The sequence below is a fragment of the Trachypithecus francoisi genome, unplaced genomic scaffold (assembly GCF_009764315.1).
Source record: "Trachypithecus francoisi isolate TF-2019V2 unplaced genomic scaffold, Tfra_2.0 Contig01558, whole genome shotgun sequence".
NCBI lineage: Eukaryota > Metazoa > Chordata > Mammalia > Primates > Cercopithecidae > Trachypithecus > Trachypithecus francoisi.
Window position 1 is genome coordinate 6,841,461 of NW_022681440.1, and position 21,464 is coordinate 6,862,924.

A 21,464-nucleotide genomic window follows, 5' to 3' on the forward strand; every position below is an offset into this window, starting at 1 on the left:
CAGCGTCACAGGGTGAGTGTACACCTACTTCGATATTAAAACTAAAATCATGCTCTCCGTCCCTGGATATTAGGAACTACATCACCGGCAGGTGTACACTCCCTGTGGTATTAGGAGTAATAATATGACCATTGAATATCAATGATCGATTTTAATAATTATCAATTTTACTAATAATATGATCCCATTATTATGGATAATGATTTTAAATACACGATTATGCACGCTTAAAATTATTAATATTAATGTCACTTAATATTATTAGTCCCTTATACTAACTTATTTTCTTACCAGCATCACATTGTATTGATTTCAGTAACATTAATGGCTGATATCATTATTTTATTATTAATAGTGATATTACTATTATTAGTACAAATCATTAACATTTTAAACCAGTATGAATTTTTACTATCTTTCTTGTGATCATTAATATTGATAATTACTATTAATTTATTATATTTATTATTAATAATTAATACTTGTTCCTGATATCCACCAGGGAGAGGATGATACTGCTTTAAAGATCACAAAAGGTGTACATGCTCCCAGTGATATTGTTTCAATTTCCGCGTGGGAGAGCAGGATATGACACCCAATATCGCAGGGAGTAGAAACACTCCTGCGATACTGTTCTTCATATTCAGGGAGGAAGAGGATGAGACGATTCCCGATACGCACTGGGGGCATACACCCATCTGTGAAAGAGTTCATAATTACCAAAGGCGGAGATGATATTACTCACAATATCAGAAACAGGCTGGATCACAGGGAATATATACCATGGAATACTATACAGCCATAAAAAAGGATGACCTTGTGTCCTTTGTAGGGACATGGATGCAGCTGGAAACCATCATTCTCAGCAAACTATCGGAAGAACAGAAAACCAAACACCGCATATTCTCACTCATAGGTGGGAATTGAAAAATGAGATCTCTTGGACTGGGGATGGGGAACATCACACTCTGGGGCCTATTATGGGGAGTGGGGAGGGTGGCATTGGGAGTTACACCTGATGTAAATGACGAGTTGATGTTTGCTGACGAGTTGATGGGTGCAGCACACTAACATGTCACTAATATACATACGCAACAAACCTGGCCATTGTGCACATGTACCCTAGAAGTTATAGTATAATAATAAAAAAAATTAAAAATGAAAAAAATAAGAAAGAAAACAATCATTCCAAGTCAAAAATGGGCCAACAATTTTTTACAGACATTTCTCTAAAGGTGACACACAGATGGCAATAAGCACATGCAAATGTGCTGAATATCAGAGTAATCAGGGATATACAGTTGAAAGCCAGGTGAAATACCAGTACACACACACACATATCAAAACGTGACCCTACCAAGTGCTGGTGAGAATGTAAAACACCTGGAACTCTCAGATACTGCTGGTGGAAATGTAAAATGGTACAACAAGTTTGGAAAACAGTTTGGACATTTCTTTACAAATTACAAATATACCTTCCATTGAACCTCATCATTTCCCTCCTAGATATTTCTGTAAAAGAAATGATAGCACCTGGGCAGAGTGGCGCATGCCTGTAATCCCAGTGCTTTGGGAGACCAAGGCAGGAGGTCTGCTTGAGCCCAGAAGTTTGAGAACAGCCTGGGCAACAGAGGGAGATCCTGCCTCTACAAAAAAAAATTAAATTAAATTAAAAAATTAAAAAACAAATAGCCAGGCATCGTGGCATGTGTCTGTAGTCCCAGTTACTAGGGAGGTGTAGGAAGACTGCTTGATCCTGGGAGGTCTGCTTGAGCCCAGGAGGTCAAGGCTGCAGTGAGCCATACTTGCACCACTGCATTCTAGCCTGAGCAGCAGAGCAAGATCCTGTCTCAAAAGAAAGGAAAAGAAAGAAGGAAAGAGAGAGAGAGAGAGAAGAAGGAAGGAAGGAGAAAGAAAGAAAGAAAAAAAGATAAATGATAGTCTATTTCTACACAAATATTTGCACACTAATATTTATTGTAGCTTTATTTGTGACAACTAACACCTAGAAATGACCTAGATATCCACCAGCAAGCCAACGGCTAAACCAGTCAGGACGTATCAGTGCAATGGAGGACGGCTCGGCAACGAAAAGGCAGCAGCGGCTGATGCAGCCTGCGTTGCTGAATCTTGAACACATCACGCTGAGCAAGAAGAGCTGGCAGCAGAACAGTGGGCACTGTATGATTCCATGTTGCACAATTCAAGAAAATGCAGACACATCTATGATGACAGGAAGCGCTCTTCCCAGCGAGGGACTTGCGGAAAGCGAGCACAGGAGAACTCTGGGGTGATAGGAGCCTCGTTTTTCTGACTGTGGTCTAAGTCTCGCTGATGGGAGATAAGTCAGAACTTCTCACCGTGTAGGTTTTAAATATGTGCAGTTTACTATGCACCAGTTATTCCGCAGTAAAGCTCTAAGCCAGGACAAAAAGAATACTAATGCAATGGCAAGAAACCAAACATTTTTTGTCCTATTTCGGGCTCAAAAATATACAATAATTTTTTTTTAGATTTGAAGGTAGATTCATGCTAAAATACTGAGCTCAGAGGTGGTTCCTCAAATGTCCATGTCCTAAAGGAGAGTGCATTCTTATAATAGGTTGGTTGTGACTAATTTTAAATCCATATCGCATATCAGAGAGCACATTGCACTGAAAGTGATCAAAAGCCTTATGTCACGGGGACCTGTAAACATGTACAGGTTTGGAAGAGAACATTTCTGGGAAAATATCCAAATCTATTCTTTGTGGGAATGATTCACTTTTAATCTTTTTTTTTTTTTTTTTTTTTTTTTTGGACAAAGTCTTGCTCTTGTCCCCAGGCTGGAGTGCGATGGCACGACCTCGCCTCACTGCAACCTCTGCCTCCTGGGTTCAAGCCATTCTCCTGCCTCGGCCTCCTGAGTAGCTGGGATTACAGGGCGCACATCACCACGCCCAGCTAATGTTTGCATTTTTAGTAGTGATGGGGCTTCAGCACGTTGGCCAAGCTGGTCTCTGACTCCTGACCTCAGGTGATCCACCTGCTGCTGCCTCGCAAAGTGGTGTGATTACAGGCATGAGCCACTGTGCCCAGCTCTTTTAATCTTTTAATCAGGAAATCAGCACAACCTTTGAGAGAAGCATTTTAGGCCTCTGGACTCATGTACAGGCTTCGTAGGGCTCTGGGGCCATCGTGTGGTGAGGAGCAGGAGCACAAAGCACACACCTGCCAGAGAAAGAAGGGGAGAAAGACGTCACAGGGTGTCAGAGAGTAATGTTATGTAAACATTAGGGCCTTTTAAAAAAGTTTAGGTTACTTCGTAATCGATAATAAGAAGCGATTAAAGTGTTTCTCAAATTTTACTACGTATAAGGATCACCCCACAAGTCCTGTTTAAATGAAGTTTGTGATTCAGCATTTCTTGGGGAGCCTTCATTCCTGCCTCTGTCTTGCCCCTTTCAGAATGCCCAGTGCAGATCGCAGGCCAGGCTCTGAGCAGCAGGGCTTAGAAGGTGAGGAAGAGAGATAGACACTAATTCCCAAGGGTTGAAGTTAGCATCTTGAGCTGAACCTCAAGCTTCCTAGCATTGTGTCCCATGCATGCACAGTCCCAGCCTTTTGGATTGCAGTGAGATACGGGGTCCCTGTGAGCATGAGGGTGGCTGAGGTTTCCATAGAAGCTGGGCTGGGTGGGGATTCTGGGCACTCCTCATTCTCATGGCAAGGAGCTTACCAGACTTTTTGAAATTAAAGAAGTCCAAAGTTAGCTAGGCAAGGATTTCTGTTTTTCTCAATATTAGAGTCACGGTAACATGTATCTAAAGCTTATTTATTTGAAATTGCTTTTCAAGCCAGGCATGTTGGCTCATGTCTGTGATCCCAGCACTTTGGGAGGCTGAGGCAGGAGCACCATTTGAGCTCAGAAGTTTGAGACCAGCCTGGGCAACATAGTGAGACCTTGTCTCTACTAAAAATAAAAAACAATTAGCTAGGTATGGTGGTGCACACCTGTAGTCCCAGCTACTCAGGAGGCTGATGAAGGAGGATCTCATGAGCCCAAGAGAACGAGGATGCAGTGAGCTATAATTATGCCACTGCACTCCAGGCTGGGCAACAGAGTGAGATTCTGTCTCAAAAAAAATTTTTTTTTAAAGAATTATATATATATATATATGTGTGTGTGTGTGTGTGTGTGTGTGTATCTATATCTATATCTATATCTATATATATTTTTTTGAGATGGAGTCTCACTCTATCACCCAGGCTACATTACAGTGGTGCGATCTCAGCTTACTGCAACCTCTGCCTCCCAAGTTCAAGCAATTCTCCTCCCTCAGCTTCCAAAGTAGCTAGGATTATAGGCACCCACCATCGTGCCTGGGTCATTTCTGTATTTTTAGTAGAGATGGGCTTTCGCCATGTTGGACAGGCTGGTCTCAAACTCCTGACCTCAGGTGATCTGCCCACCTTGGCCTCCCAAACGGCTGGGATGACAGGTGTGAGCCACCATGCCCGGCCTCTATATGTATATATTTTCTAAATTCCAAATTTGTCCAGCTAGCTAGGGAATGCAGCAAAAGAAAGATGTCTAGAGCCCCATTTGTTCCAATACGATAAACATGGAAAGGACACACATTTCGGCTAACACTGATTGAAGACGCCCCATGTTTGAGGCAGGATATAGGGGCAATGGGGTCCCTACCTAACGTTGTGCAAAGAAACACAGCCCCCATCCTCAAAAAGGTTGGCATCGTGATGGGGTAAAGTCTATTCGAAATGCCTGGGGGATGAATCTGGCATTTCCCTTATGAGCACAGTGCCACGTCCACCCTGCTGTTTGTCTTACAAATGGACCATTTGGGATCTGGCCCCAGCCTAAAGAAGTAATGAGGCCAGGCACGGTGGCTCACGCCTGTAATCCCAGCACTTTGGGAGGCCGAGGCGGGTGGATCATGAGGTCAGGAGATCGAGACCATCTTGGCTAACACAGTGAAACCCTGACTCTACTAAAAATGCAAACAAATTAGCCAGGCGTGGTGGCGGGCACCTGTAGTCCCAGCTACTCGGGAGGCTGAAGCAGGAGAATGGCATGAACCAGGGAGGTGGAGCTTGCAGTAGGCAGAGATTGAGCCACTGCACTCCAGCCTGGGCGATAAAGCCAGATTCCATCTCAAAAAAAAAAAAAAAAGAAGAAGAAGTAAAAGAAGTAACGAAGTAACAAGGAGGCATCCTCCTCACAACAAAGAAAGGTGGGAGGAAGGGAGGGACGGGGAGAGAGAGAGCTAGAGAGACAGAGAGAAAACAGATGGATCTTTTCCCCAATCAGTAAGAAACTTTCAAAATATTTTAATACCTTCTTTTAAATATGATTCAATGTTTTTTAAAATCATGAATCACACAAAGAAATGAATCTAATTTGACCCACACACAGACTGAAATCAGCTTCACAAAGCGGTTGTTACTCTTACTAAATGTGACGCATTCAGGTATTTTTTGTTCTATTGCATTACATTAAACAAAAAGATGCTGGTCACTGCCTACCAAGAGGTTCACACAGCTCACTGACTAACTCAGGGGTACTTGTCACTCCTGGACACTTGGTCCCCAGCCCACCCGGCTCTCCTCTATTGGAAGCAAGCTGCCTGAGGCTCTTTTAAGTGCTCTCCTTTCTCCTCCAGGAATTGGAATCTGCCCAGCTGAGCCCCAGACGCTGGAGGGGTCCCGGGGGTCAGTCAGCCCTGCGCCACCCTCCAGTTCCTCTTCTGGCCATACAAGGAAGTCCAGTGCGGGGATGACTAAGCAGCTGACCTGGGGGGAGAGCAGCCCTGGAGCGGAGGCAGGACTGGCCTCTCCTGCCAGCCATCAGCCCCTGTGGGTTGGTCCTGTGGTGGAAAGTCCCAGGCCTCCCACCAGGGAGCACCTGACCGCTCTGCTCCCTGAGAGGAGTGAAGTGAGCCTCAAGGTCTGCCGGTAGAGGCACAGCCTTGCACTGACATCAGGCCCTAAGCTCTAGTTCCACACAGAGATAGCGGGTCTGTCCTGGCCTCCCATGGGCTCCCAGGGGCAGGGAGATCTGGCCTGACCTTCCCAGCAACGCCTGCCTCAGTGGAGAAACCCCAGCTTCCCAGCATCAGGACACACTCTCTCTCACACCCTCCGTAGTTCCCACTGACCTCACCGCAAAGTCCACAGTAGAAACTCAGAGTCCTACTGAGGAGACACCTGCCCAGCTGTCAGCCTGCTTCCTCCACCTGCTCCCCCACCTGCTTCCCCACCTGCTTCCTCCACCTGCTTCCTCCACCTGCTCCCCCACCTGCTTCCTCCACCTGCTCCCCCACCTGCTTCCTCCACCTGTTCCCCCACCTGCTTCCTCCACCTGCTCCCCCCACCTGCTTCCTCCACCTGCTCCCCCACCTGCTCCTCCACCTGTTCCCCCACCTGCTTCCTCCACCTGTTCCCCCACCTGCTTCCTCCACCTGCTCCCCCCACCTGCTCTATCTCCTGCTGTCTACACCTGTTCCCCCACCTGCTGTCTCACCAGCTTCCTCCACCTGCTCCCCCACCTGCTCTATCTCCTGCTGTCTACACCTGTTCCCCCACCTGCTGTCTCACCTGCTGTCTACACCTGTTCCCCCACCTGCTGTCTCACCAGCTTCCTCCCTGCTCCCCCATCTGCTCTCACATGCTTCTCCACCTGCTCCCCACTTGCTCTATCACCTGCTGTCTACACCTGTTCCCCCCACCTGCTCACTCACCTACTTCCTCAACCTGCTCCCCCCACCTGCTCTATCACCTGCTGTCTACACTCGTTCCCCCCACCTGCTCGCTCACCTGCTGTCTACACCTCTTCCCCCCACCTGTCACTCACTTCCTCAACCTGCTCCCCCACCTGCTATCACCTGCTGTCTACACTCATTCCCCCACCTGCTCTATCACCTGCTGTCTACACCTGTTCCCCCCACCTGCTCTATCACCTGCTTCCTCCACCTGCTCCTCCCACCTGCTCTCTCACCTGCTGTCTACACCTGTTCCCCCACCTGCTCTCTCACCTGCTGTCTACACCTGCTCCCCCCACCTGCTGTCTCTGCTTCCTCCACCTGCTCCCCCAACCTGCTTTCTCATCTGCTTCCTCCACCTGCTCCCCCAACCTGCTCTCTCACCTGCTGTCTACACCTGTTCTTTGCTCTGGCTGCCCCCACCCATCCAGCTCCCCCACACTCTTCTTGGACACTGCCCGGCACTTGCCAGCTCCCTCACGCAACTCTGCCCCCACCACTCATGTCCTGCTTTCTCGATGGTCTTCCCAGAGGAGGTCCCACCTTCCCAGCCCCTACCTGTTCCTCAGGTCACCATTTCCTGGAACCACCTTTCATCCCCCAGAACTCAGCTGGGCCCTGCAGACATGTACATGCTACCAGGTGACGTGGCCACTCCTCCTTCAAAGCTTTTCCAGGTGTCTCTGTTTTTCTTGTTCTTCAGAATGAAAAAAGTTCCCAGATCCCAGGGACTTTTAGGCTGCTCCCACCACAGAGCTGGCCAGCGTCCTTTGAGACAGAGAAATGCTAGGGGTAAGTCCATGAGGCGGGGCCTGTCTCCCGGGCTGGGAGCCTGGAGTCACTGAACCAGGAAGCCAGCCCAGTGCCCAGGGCTTCACCTTCCTGCTGCGTGTTCAGTTTTGAAAGAGAGGAATACTAATGAAGTTTGCTTAACCTCCTAAGTGAGTGTGTGTGTGCATGTGAATATATGCACGTACACACACACATACTCACACATACACACACACACACACCAGCCCCTGTAAACAAGGTTGCAGGTTCCAGAGAAGATGGCTCCCTCATCCTACAGAGAATTAAGACAAATCCTCATGAAGCAATGAGCAGAAGTCAGGGGAAAATAATTAACTCTGAATGAGAATCTCAGGAATTCATAAACATGTTCTGAAATTAGCCATCTCCAGGGAAGGGTTCCAGAAGCCTATTTTGTAGGAAGAAATTTAAGGATCCACTGCCAATAAAATTAGAATCATTCCTGGAATGTTGCCAGGATATAGCTTACAAGATAGAAAAACAAGCTCAAATCATAGGAGTGTATTTAAACAAAAAAGAAAGAAAGAAAGAAAAGAATAGAACAGTCAGAGGATGGTCATGTTCTAAAAGAACTGCAGGAATAAGGGAATCAAAAACAATATGCTCCACAACCCTTTAGAGAAGGTACGTTCGGGCTCCAGACATTTGGCGTGGTTCTTTGGACAAAAGTGGTGAATTGGTCCTCTCTCCCTCTCTCTCTTCCTCCCTCTCTCTCTCCCTCTCTTTCTCCCTCTCTCTGTCCTTCCCTCCATCACTTTCTCTCTCTCTCCCTCTCTCTGTCTCTCCCTCCCTCCCTTTCTCCCTCTCTATCTTCCCCTTCCTCTCTCTCTCTCTCCCCTCACTCTCCCCTCCTCTCTCTGTCTCCCTGCCTGCTTCTCGTCCCCTTCCTGCATCCCATACACATCATGGTAGAAAGGCTCCTTAGGATCATCCCACGTCCTCTGTGGCCATCCACACCTGCCAACCTGCCCTCTGATCTGTATACTGTCCTGGTTTATTCTGCCCACCTGAAAAAGCTCAGTCATGCAGGTAGAAGATGCTGCTGTTCTATTTCCGTGATGTCAATCGCCTAGAAATTAAGGGGAAAACCCATTCACCAAAAAAAAAAAAGGGACTTTATGGAGAATCTTAGCATTTAGTTCTGTTATCCTCCTTTTTTTTCTTTTGTTTAGGGTCTGGGTCCTGGGAAGCTCTGGGTTGAATATGACTCCTGAGCACAGACACCGCCCTGACAGAGGTTCGTGCGTGTTCGGCTTCATCCTCGGAACTTTACACTCACACTTGACTCACCCACTTTATGTGTCTTTTTTTTTTTTTTGGCCTGACTTTTAAAAAACCAATCTGAGAATAAAGTTTAAAAAGAGAGTTTCTGAATCCTTAACTGAGGTCAAAATCTTGGAGTGAAAGCCAAAGATGCAGTGTCCAAGAAGCCAGGGAAACGGGGACGTCCCCGAACCCAGAATCAGTCAGCAGTGGGGAGAAAACAAGGGCTTCTATGTGCGGCTCTCTGATGAGCACTTGGAAAGCAAATGCGTTTCAGCCCAGAAGAAGGTCAAGTGAGGAAATGACCTAAATGGGGTTTATTCCTTGCCCAGCCCTGAGACTGGGCTGGAGGCCCCAGGCAGGAGAGGGAGGGCCAGGCTCCATCAGGCTCTCACCACAGAAAACGATGATGGACCAGGAAGCTGCAGAGTGAGTCGGCCTTCCTGCCCTCTCTGCAGAGGCCTGGACCCCCTCACTCCCTCTTCTTATTTAGTCTGGCTACTGTTGGCATATTAAAGTTGGTGATCATTTTGAACATGAGTGCTAAACTGAATGTTGTTCTAATAATTTATCAGAGCATTTTAATATTTTTAGGAAACAGAAGTATTACATTATCCTCAGAATAATTTTGTCTTTCTTGTTAATAATAATAGTCCTTCAGTCACCGTGCCTTCCCACTGGGTGTGAGTGCATCTCTGCTAATGTGGGGCATGAGAACGGATGCCAGAGGCAGAGCAAGCAGCTCAGAGGCCATAGCAACTATTCATTTTTTTGTTTATTTATTTATATATTTATTTATTTTGAGATGGAGTTTCACTCTGTTGCCCAGGCTGGAGTGCAATGGCACGATCTCAGCTCACTGCAATCTCCACCTCCTGGGTTCAAGCGATTCTCCTGACTCAGCTTCCAGAGTAGCTGGGATTACAGGCACCCACCACTATGCCAGGCTAATTTTTTGTACTTTTAGTAGAGACGAAGTTTCACCATGTTGGCAAGGTTGGTCTTGAACCCCTGGCCTCGGGTGATTCACCCACCTTGGCCTCCTAAAGCGCTAAGATTACAGGCATGAGCCACCATGCCTGGTCCATTGTGGCATCTTAATCACAGAGCGAAGAAGGCCTGGACCCAGCATGAAGATGATGAAAAGGGGGAAGAGCAGCTCTCTCACCTATGGTGTTGCCAGGCGCTTCCAACTTTCAACATAAGGGACACTAAATAGCTTTCCCAACAAAAACAACTGAGATGTTGGGTAAAACCTACAAAAATGCATCTTTGTAAATGCATTACTGGGCTGGCATTGAAGGATGGAATCCACAGCAGTCAATAAAGAATTGGCAGGAACCAAAGTGGAATTTTTTTTCTGTTTGGACAGTTGCACAGAGGATGGGGCATCAGAAACAAAACCGGATGTCTCTCCAAAATGAGGTCAGAAATCTGACATCTTAGACTTCAAATAAAAGCCCACCTCAGAGCAGGAGCAGCAAGGAGAGCACTTGTCCCTGCATTGGTGCTGGGTGGAGGGAAAACCACTGACCCTGAGAACCGATGAGAAACAGTCCTCCAGGAGTTCATGCTGGAGGACTGAAGAGCATGGGTCAAACCGACGTGGCACCAGGCGGCTGCTAACTTCACCTCTACCCCGTGTGAGTGAACATCTTTGCTGAAACAATGCAACCCTGTTCTCAAAATATCTCCCCACATAAAATTCCAAGGAAGATAAGTCCACGTGCAAAAAGTTACAAAATATAAGTAAACATAGTACTGTGGATACATCCAATAATTCAAGAAACAAATTCAACAGAGGCACAAAAATCCAAAAGGAGGAAAAGATCAACTGCTGGCAAAGTATCCACTACTGTTGCTCCTGTTAAGAAACTGCATTTCATAAAAAGCTAGACACGCCCCTCTGTGACCTCACACTTGCCTTCTCAGGCATGTCTGCCCCAGAAATGCCCTTGCACTGTCTTCTCCAAGAGACACATATGGGCAAGAATATTTAGGCAGTGACTGTAGAAATAGAAAACACCTGAAAGCCATCCAAATACACCTCTACCAAAGAAAAAAGCTGCCATAGTCACATTGTGGAATATGATACAGCTGTGAAAATGAACTGCACTTAGAAGCATCAACAATGAAAAATTATAGTGAACAAAGGAAATTACTGAAAAATACACTGCTATTCCATGTACAGTTCACAAACCATAACATATGATATTGCTTAATAATATACACAGAAATGATAAACTTTATGAAAAGCAAGACAAACATTAACACATTAGTCCTATGTCTGGGTGAAGAAGGGAGATCCAGGTGATCAAGGAAGGGCATACTGTAGCCTTTCAAGACACTCGATGCTAATGGATGATGACATCAGCGCAATTATTTATCGGATTATGCATTCAGTTTTGTTTGTTTGTTTGTTTGTTTTTCAGGTGGAGTTTTGCTCATGTAGACCAGGCTAGACTGTAATGGCACAATCTCGACTCACTGCAACTTCTGTCTCCTGGGTTCAAACAACTCTCCCACTTCAGTCTCCCGAGTAGCTGGGATCACAGGTGCCTGCCATGATGCTTAGCTAACTTTCTGTATTTTTTTTAGTAGAGACGGGTTTCACCATGTTGGCCAGGCTGGTCTTGAACACCTGACCTCAAATGATTCACCCGCCTCAGCCTCTGAAAGTGCTGGGATTACAGGCATGAGCCACCGTGCCCACCCAAATTTTATAGACTCTTATGTGTCATATATTTCATAATAAAACATAAAAAATAAAATATTTACTGTAGTTTGTAAATGAAAGAGCAATAAAAAATGTTGCAAACTTTTAAACATCAAACCTGTTGTATAGCTCATAGTGACCCTCGTATCAAGCTGTGGTAAGTTCCAAGTTGCATTTCATTGTCATTTTCTAAAAACTAGGTAAACAAATGAAAAACAGAATTCAGTTTTAAAACAAGATATTAAGATAATGTTACTGGTTGAAGGTGTCCGATTCTTGGAGCCTTGAACCAAGAACTGGACACAACGCAAAAAAGGAGCAAGGAAAGAATGAAGCAGCAAAAGCAGAGACTGACGCAAAATGAAAGCACACTCCACAGGGTGGGAGCGCCTGAGCACAGGGAGCCCGTTACTGAAGTTTCTGGGGTTCAAATCCCCTCTAGAGCTTTCCATTGGTTACTTGGTGTGCACCCTATGTAAATGAAGAGGATGAAGTCAAATGACAAAGTCATGTACTCGGTGGACGCCCTGTGTAAATGGAGAGGATATTTCCTGTCATGGCCCAAGAGTTTCCATTTGATTTAGTTCTCCAAAGTCAGGGTGAATCGGCCTTATGTTCCTGCCTCCAGACCCTTTTCTCCTGCCTCCTTGGAATGGATGGCAGGACATGGAAAAGTGTTTTGTCCAAATGACATGTCCCAGGGCACTGGAAGCTGAGGACAAGAGGGAACCAGTTGGTGCCACTGAGGAATGCTCACCCGCGTCTCCACACCGCACAGAACAAAGTGAATGTCCTTGTCTTGAACCCTCTGAAGTGAGTATCTCGCCTCAGGGCTTTCATGTAACCCTTTTTTGGAGAGGCTCCTTCTCTCTCCTTTTGCAGCCGTAAGGCAGCAGGGATTACCCCCCTCACGCTGAAGTTCTTCTAAACACAAGACAAACAAAAAAAAGAGAATAAAATAATAGAATTAATGTAATAAATAATAATGAAAATGAAACTTTTTTTTTTTTTTTACAAAAGCAGCTCTGGAATTTCATGTATTGGCATTAAAAGCAGAGAATGGGCCTATAGGCCTGGCAGGGTGGCTCACGCCTGTAATCCCAGCACTTTGGGAGACCGAGGAGGGTGGATCACGAGGCCAGGAGATCGAGACCATCCTGGCTAACACGGTGAAACCCCATCTCTGCTAAAAATACAAAAAATTAGCCGGCCATGGTGGCGGGAGCCTGTAGTCCCAGCTACTCGGGAGGCTGAGGCAGGAGAATGGCGTGAACCCAGGAGGCAGAGCTTGCAGTGAGCTGAGATCCCGTCACTGTACCCCAGCCTGGGCGACAGAGCCAGACTCTGTCTAAAAGAAAAAAAAAAAGAAAAGAAAAAGAAAATGAGTCTATAGAGCTCAATTTAATGGCAAAAAATTAAGGAAAGAATAAAAAGACTCTGCTAATAATGGTGACATGAGCTGCTCATACTGTCATTTTTTCTGGGACCTAATATTGGGGAGGAGGTGGGACCACCTGCCACCAGGCTCCAGGTGATTTTCAGGCTGTTCCCCAAATCACTGCAGCCTTTTCCCTGCTGGTCCCTTGATCCTGCTGCTGTGCCGGGCGTCCTGTGTGGCAGGAGGCACCTCGGCAGCTTCCAGTGGGATAGGCCTGCAGCATTCTGAGCCTGAATGCCGTGCTCACTAGGAAGTGAGGAGACACAAGCAGGAAGGGTTCAGGGATGGAGGGGCCGCTTCTCAGGGATCAGTCTCAGGCCCGAGCTGGGAAGAATCCCCTTTCAGGACAATGGCTCCAGGCTGAGGTCAATGCTGTTTCTGTGCATTATGATGACTGACCTGCATCCACAGGGAAGCGTATCCGGGCTCCTTTTTTTCCAGGCAATGTTGGGAACACCTTGAAATGGGCACTGGTGGATTTCAATTCCAGCCTTCCAGAAGCCACTCCAAATGGAAATTGAGCTAAGGGATGTAGCTGGAGTAAGTAAACAACTTTAGGTCCCGAACAACAATTTTCAGATACAATATAGTGTGCAGGGAAAAATAAAGCCTCGGGACCCCAATTCACAGCCAAAAAGGAAAAAAACATTAAGCTGGAAGCTGAATCATGCAAGAAACTGCCTTTCCTCTTGTTCCTAAGCAGATAGCTACAGATAAAGGGTTACATATCTCCACAGGATGCTACTCTATGTTCACCTTATCTTATGTAAAGGACTGCTTTACCGCATGTGAGATGAAGACAAAACTGACCATTCCCCACCTGCTCTCTTTCTCTTGCAACCTGAGGAACACCACAGGCTCCCTCTTTCCCCTCCAGCCCATCCTTTTCCTCCAGCCCGCCCTTTTGCTCCAGCCCACCCTTCCCTCCAGCCCGCCCCTCCCCTCCAGCCCACCCTTCCCTCCAGCCCACCTCTTAGCCTCCTCCCCTTTAACTACTGAAGCCCTCACAAAAATCATCTTGGGAGGAAGGCACAGACCACAGACTGTTTCTGTGATTCCGTGTTTTTTTCTTCCAAGCATGGCCTTAACCTTGGCAGAATTAACTTTTAAATGGATTGAGATCAGTCTCAGGCACCTTTTGGTTTACAATCGCATGCCTCAGCCATCGCACTGCTCTCTGGCCTTTGTCCTCTTTTACCAAAGGAGGAAGGTGGATTCCATGATCCTAAAACCCCTTCAGCTCTCCATAGGTTTCTGGGAGGACACAATTACCTAAGAGATTAGAGAGAGCATCATAAAATATGAGTAGACGGTGTGTGTCAGTTAGGGTTAAGTTTGGCTGCATAAAACAGAAGACTCAAGCTAACAGAGGCTCACACATACAAAAAAAAATTCCTTTTCACATGAAAGGAATCTGAAGGCTTTCAATCCTCCCCTGTTCACTGGATCTGTGATCTTATCAGAGAGCCCAGCTTCTCCTATCATTCCCTCAGGCACTTTGACTGAAGGTGGTTGTATCTTCTAGATCACCTCATGCCCCAAGAGAGCAGCTTTGTTCGCAATCACAGCTGCATTCAAAGCAGCAGGGAAAAGAAAAAATTTTAAAAAGCCATACTCAGTAGTTTGGCTCCTTTTAAGGAGTCCTTTTGGACGTCCTGCTCAACAATTCTACTTATATCACATGGGCCAGAATGGACCCACATGGCCACATGGGTGCACAAAGACAGCTGGGGAATGAAGCATTTAGTGTGGAGCCTTGGTCACAAGAGGAGGAGGAAATGGATGTTGAACCAACTGTTTCTGTCACATGGCATGTTAGTTGAGCTTGGAAGGATGAGTGGTTATTCACAGACAGGCTTGGAGAGAGACACAAGCAAGGATCGTGTGTGGAAGAAGCACGCCGGAAATTCGCAGGATAAAAAGAGTCTCCTCCTCACTGCAGATTCTTCTCGCTAAAAACTCAAGGGCTTCTGAATTATTTCCATATTCTTTCTTTCTGAATTTAGAAGATTTACAATTCAATTATATGTAATGCTAAGACATCCTCTTCTTGGGGATTGTTTAAACACAAGTCTGTTTGGGTTTGGAAAGAGAAACCTAAGACCTACTTGGAGGGGGAGGGAGTTTCAAGGTTCCTGGAACACAATGCTGGAAGGAATTCAGGCAAAATATTCTATGGTCTTCTGACTGTTCTCTGGTGCCTGTTGTGAAGTCTAAAAGCTGTGATGCTCCCCAGGAATGGCTATGTTCTGAAAGCTTTTCCAGGAAAGTGTCTTGAGCTGGGCTACATTGTTAGCTCTCTGATTCACAGAAAAAGCCTTCTCCAAGTCCAGAGGGCACTTAGATAAGACAGACTACATGGCACTCAAGGTTTTCTCTGTGGTTTTCTTCCAGACATCTCTGAGGCATCAGAAGCAAGAGTCAATAACTCAGTGTAGGCCGGGCGCAGTGGCTCAAGCCTGTAATCCCAGCACTTTGGGAGGCCGAGACGGGCGGATCACGAGGTCAGGAGATCGAGACACTGGCTAACACGGTGAAACCCCGTCTGTACTAAAAATACAAAAACTAGCAGGGTGAGTGGTGGGCGCCTGTAGTCCTGCTACTCGGGAGGCTGAGGCAGGAGAATGGCATGAACCCGGGAGGCGGAGCTTGCAGTGAGCTGAGATCGGCCACTGCCCCAGTCCGGGCGACAGAGCGAGACTCCACCTCAAAAAAATAAAAAAAAAAAAAAACTAACTAGTGTAACAGAAATTTTAAAATGAATCAAATATTTGGATGGAAGGAGAAACCTTCAAAATTATGCCTACTATTTACCATTTTATCTTCCACAAAGCAAAACAAAGCTATAAACTTCTCACTGAAACTGTGAGGGAAGAGGATCCTAAAACGTTTTGTCTTAGCCTGTTTTCTGCTTCTCTTAGCAGAGTACCTGAGACTGGGTAATTTACTAAAACAGAGATTCAATTCTCACAGTCCTAGAAGTGGGAAGTACAAGGTTAAGGGGTGGTGGGCATCTGGCAAGGACCTTTGTGCTATGTCATCCCACAGGAAGGTGGAAGGGCAAGAGAGCATGAAGGAGTAAGAGGGGTCAAACTCACTTTTGTAACAGACCAACTCTTGTGATAAGGAACCCACTCCCCCAGTAACAACATTAGTCCACTCACGAGGGTGAAACCCTCATGACCTGACCACCCCCTAAAGATCCCTCTCCTCAGCACTACTGCATGGGGGATTCAGTTTCCAACACTTGAAATTTGGGGGACACTTTTAAACCATAGTAAGAAAGAAATGGCAGAAATAAATTACTTTTGCAGTGTTTATCACTAATAATAAGGTATGCACAAAACATCATTTATAGTCTATATTCACTATAAGATATTGTGCTCTATTTTCATGTTAATTCATGCAAAGAAATAAAAAAACAAAGAGAAAGATTTTCAAGAGAGGTATTAAGAAACAGCACCATAACCTTTAGGAAAACTGAGAAACTGATGGAAGTCATTGTTTTAAAAACCTTTTTTATTTGCTGGTTGTTTGGAAGTCAGTAGTGACATTTCAAGGAGGAGTTGTTATTGGGAAGGCAGATTTCAGGAGGCTTTAGTAGGAGTGCATGAAGAAGATGGGGAAGGAAGGAGGACAGGTGACTTAGAAAGATTCTTGGTGGCGACTGGAAGTGCAGAAATAGAATGGTGACTTCAGGGAGAAGCAATTCAAGGAATGTTGTGCTTTTGCTTCTCTCTTTCTGTCCCTCTCCCCATCTCTCTTTCCATCTCTCTCTGCCTCTCACTTTGTCTGTCTGTGTTTCTCCCTCTCTGTGTCTCTCTCCTGGCTGCTCTGTCTCTCTCTGTCTCTTTTTAAGACTATGTGTGTGTCTCTGTTTCTCTTTTCCCCTCATCTCTTTCTCCATCTTTCTATGTCTCTCTATGTCTCTGCTTCTCTGACTTTTTCTGTCTCTCTCTCTCTCTGTCTCTCTCTCTCTCTCTCTCTCTCTCTCTCTGTGTGTGTGTGTGTGTGTGTGTGTGTGTGTCTCACTCTCTTGGTTTCTCACTCTCACTCTCCATCTCGCGGCTCTCTTTGGTTTCACTACACAAGCTGACTCTCCTCACCTGATGATCCAGTGGGATTAGCAGGAACCGAGTGGACTACGGCCACCAGCCGCATCCTGTGCCCATCCATGAACTGGGGCAGAGGAGAGGACTGATCTCGCTACCTGGCCTGGCTGGACGTGCTGACCTTCAGGATCACAGGCAGTGGAAGGAGCAGCTCCTGGAAGGTCAGAGTGGGTCCTGTGATGGATGGAAACGACAAGTATGTTGAGCAACAAAAATGATCAGCACTTGGTCTGTGGTAGCAGGAGCTCAGAAGTGAGGAATCCTAGGGCCTTATATGAGTGGCCCATTGTGGCAAAAACTTTTTTAAACAAAAAAATAGCCCCTAAGGAGTGTTCCAATGACTACCTCTTAAGCAATACAATTGACCCGTGAACAATGCAGAGATTAAGGGCATTAACCCGTCACACAGTTGAAATTCGGACAATAACTTTTGACTACGCCAAAAGGAATTTACTAATAGTCTATTCTTGGGTGGCAGCCTCAGTGATCACGCAGATAGTTGGTTAACGTATATTTTGTGTGTTATATGTATTGTATAGTGTATTCTTACAGTAAAATAAGCTAGAGGAAATAAAGCAGTCATAAGGAAAATGTGTTTACTATTCATTAAGTGGCTCATCATAGAGGTTCTTCTCATTTTTGCATTGAGTAGGATGAGGAGGAGGAGTTGGGAGGAGAGGAGGAAGGGTTGGTCTTGCTGTCTAAGGGGTGGCAGAAGTGAAAGAAAATCCATGTGTAAGTAAGTGACCCACGAAGTTTAAACCCTGTTGTTCAAGGGTCAACTGTTTGAACAGGGAAGTTTTGAAGTGACCTCTTTTTTTTTTTTTTTTCTTGAGACAGAGTCTCACTCTGTTGCCCAGGTTGAAGTGCAGTGGCTCGATCTTGGCTCACTGAAATGGAAGTGACCTCTTTTCAAATAGGGCATGGTAGGGAAAGGGGGAGGAAAATGGCAAGAGTCTGCCCCACAAACTCAGGACCAAGATCCCCAGTTTCTTCCCCTGGTGAATGCGTCTCTCATTCCCTAGAACACAAAGTCTATTTGGGTTCAAGACCATCTAGGCTCTGGGCTTGGCCTTCCAAGAGAAGAGGGTATCTGGGCCCTCCCAAGAATGCAGAGCTGTCCGCCCATGGATGACTGACCACAGCTCTGACCCTGTCCCTGGTCCGGGCTTCACTCCTCCTCCTGTAGGTGGACGCAGCTGCAGGCTCAGGAGTTCTCTAAACCAGGCAACATGTGGTTGTGGGTGGGCGTGCCTGCAGGCAGAGGAAGAGGTCTGTGGCTTACATCAGAATCTCAAAGTTGACACCCAAAAAAGATAAAAGCTCCTGCCGGATGCTGGCATATACAACTAACAAGATAACTCTCTGGGTGTACATCCGGGCACACATGAAGAGCATTTTTTTTTTTTTTTTTGAGGCGGAGTCTCGCTCTGTCGCCCGGACTGGAGTGCAGTGGCCGGATCTCAGCTCACTGCAAGCTCCGCCTCCCGGGTTCATGCCATTCTCCTGCCTCAGCCTCCCGAGTAGCTGGGACTACAGGCGCCCGCTACCTCGCCCGGCTAGTTTTTTTGTATTTTTAGTAGAGACGGGGTTTCACCGTGTTAGCCAAGATGGTCTCGATCTCCTGACCTCGTGATCCGCCCGTCTCGGCCTCCCAAAGTGCTGGGATTACAGGCTTGAGCCACTGCGCCCGGCCTATGAAGAGCATTCTTGTTCATGGCGGTGGTTTCAAATATTTCAGTGAGTTTTCTGTTGAATGCCTCAGTTGGGAGCCACTTCAGTCCAGCGTGGGCAGCAAGGGAGCTTCAAGGAATGGTAGTTGTGAATTCAAGCTTGTACACAGCGACAGGTCACAGGTCTGTGGAAGATACCTGTCAATCAATATTCAGAGGTAGTATTCCATAACTGAGGCATAGGGCATATCTGACCTCATCTGACAAGGCTACATGATTGTTTTTCTAACTGGGAAATTTATGTAACTTATTTGCCAATAAAGAACCAGCTCTCTCCCCCCATTTTCTGACATAACACTAGTCATTAGGGAACTGTTCCGATGACGTTCATGAAAGAACAAACCAATGTCTTTCGCTGTAACCACCTGTTTCACACAGATGACTCTTGCTGCTTCCATGTGACACTAAAAGTATTGGGAGTGCCAGGAAGTCTCTTTAGCCATCGTTCTCCAACGTGCTCAGGAGATGAAGTTATTCTGTGAAGTGGACTTCAGTTAACACCACTGAGAAAATGTCCTAGAGAAAGTAAAACTTGTAATGGCCTCATACTTTACAGAAATAATGCAACTTCTTTCTTTCCTTTCTTTCCAGTTTTTAGATATTAATTTTAATTAGTTCAGGGCAACCTGTTTCTGCATCAAAGTCTTGGGAAGCTTCTACCTGGTTTTATTTATTTATTTATTTATTATTTATTTATTTATTTAGAAATAGAGTCTCACTGTGTCACCCAGGCCAAAGTGTAGTGGTATGATCACGGCTCACTGCAGTCTCAACCTCCCAGGCTCAAGCCAATCCTCAGGCCTCCACCACCTGAGTAGCTGGGACTACAGGTGTGCCACCAGGTCCTGCGAATGTTTTATTTTAATTTTTTATGTTTTGTAGAGACAGGATCTCGTTATGTGGCCAAAGCCAGTCTCAAACTCCTGGTCTCAAGCAATCTTTGTGTCAGCCTCCTAAAGCACTGAGATTATAGACGTGAGCCACGGCACACAGCTGATTCATTATTTTATTTTCTCAGAACTCTATGCAACCTGATTCTTAATACTTAAGGAAAGAGAAGCCAGACAAAGGTGGAAGTAGTTACACACAATGTGAGTGTCATTTGGCACTTAGACAAGAGAGGCGGATTGTAAAAATAAAAGAGCCACATGTCACAATTGGCTGTGGGTTTGGATGTGGACTCCAGCACTTTTTATTTTTATTTTTTTAGGAGATAGTCTCTCACTCTCTTACTCAAGCTGGAGTGCAGTGATATAATCGTAGCTCACTGCAATCTCAAACTCCTGAGTTCAAGTGATCCTCCTGCCTCAGCCTCCCAAGTAGCTGGGACTACAGATGTGCCACCGCTCCAGGCTAATTTTTTTTTTTTAATTTTGTAGACGAGGTCTCCCTGTGTTGCTCAGGCTAGTCTCAAACATGTGACCTCAAGCAATCCTTCCGCCTTGGCCTCCAAAGCCCTGGGATTATAGGTGTGAGCCACTGTACCCGGCCAAGAAACAAACCCCACCTGTTTTCTACATAAAGTTTAGCATCTAGATACAAAGCAAATAATTTTTAAAGATCAAGGAGTCTGAAGGGAAGCTGGTGGGAGGGGAATGGGCTGAAGGCAGCGTTTTCTGGTCTACGGTTTTGCTTATTCTTGGACTTTCCAAAGTCCCGAAAGAAGCAGAAGGAAAGTGGGAATGGAGGAAGAGGCAGGAAGAAAGGAGGAGGGCTGTGCCTTTGAGGTTGCAGATTAGCTCAAGGCGGCTCAGTGGCTGGGAAGAAAGGAAGGAAGCCCCCAGGGCCGAAGGTGGAGTCAGAGTCCTGGGTCCAGCAGAGACTGGAGGGGAGGAGGATGCCGGGAGACAAAGACCTTCCTGCTAGCACTGCAGCCTCTTTAACTGCTTAGGCTTTTATCCAAATTTGATATGTCCGCATTTTGTAGACCTCCAAACCCAGTCACTCAGGGTAACCCAAGCAGGAAGGGGAGGATGATAGGAGAAGCTGCCCCATCTGATGATGCCCTTCTGGCTTTTGTCCATTCCTGGGAATGACTCTTTCTCCAACTCGGGGGATGCTCCTATGGGAGAATACAGTGGTGTGGACCAGCAGTGGAGAATTCCAAGTCCAAAAAACGATTGGCCTTTTAAAGGAAAGTAAGAAATCATCCTGCATATATGAAATATTGGGAAAAAAGGTTCTTACTAATAATTCTCAAGAGACCACTCTGCTGAGATTGGGTTTCTTTGGGGATGTGTGGAGCAGGGTATATGTACTGGGTGGGCACATCCCACCCTTCAGACTCCTCCTTCAGCCCCTGTCTACTGTAGCAGTCAGAGGGCAGCTCCGGTCCTCATCTCCTCTGAGCAACCCACTCACTCATTCACTCACTTATTCATTCACTAGTTAACTCATTCACTCACTCACTCATTCACTCCTTCACTCGCTCACTCACTCATTCACTCACTCAGTCGTTTACTCATTCACTTACCCTTTTACTCACTCCCTCATTCATTTACTCATTCACTCATTCACTAACCCATTCACTCACTCATTCACTCACCCATTCACTCACCCATTTACTCATTCACAAACCCATTCACTCACTCACTCACTTATTCACTCCTTCACTCACTCACTCATTCACTC

The 21,464-nt window shown here is 46.1% G+C and overlaps 1 protein-coding gene and 1 long non-coding RNA gene across 2 annotated transcripts in view; one reads left to right on the forward strand and one right to left on the reverse strand.

The window, feature by feature from the left end:
• Nucleotides 1-7,913, forward strand: part of LOC117063666 — a 29,947-nt gene extending 22,034 nt beyond the window's left edge. Inside the window, exons 3-4 of the mRNA XM_033177502.1 lie at nt 5,664-5,935; nt 7,465-7,913. Of these exons, the coding sequence (XP_033033393.1) occupies nt 5,664-5,935; nt 7,465-7,551 (359 nt within the window). The 3' untranslated portion in view covers nt 7,552-7,913. The remainder of the gene's footprint in view (nt 1-5,663; nt 5,936-7,464) is intronic.
• Nucleotides 7,914-12,416: 4,503 nt separating this feature from the next.
• LOC117064025 lies at nt 12,417-17,165 on the reverse strand. The gene is made up of 3 exons (XR_004429225.1): nt 17,095-17,165; nt 13,388-13,523; nt 12,417-12,474 (listed from the first exon to the last, which is right to left on the reverse strand). It is a non-coding gene; the product is annotated as an uncharacterized LOC117064025 (long non-coding RNA).
• Nucleotides 17,166-21,464: the final 4,299 nt, after the last annotated feature.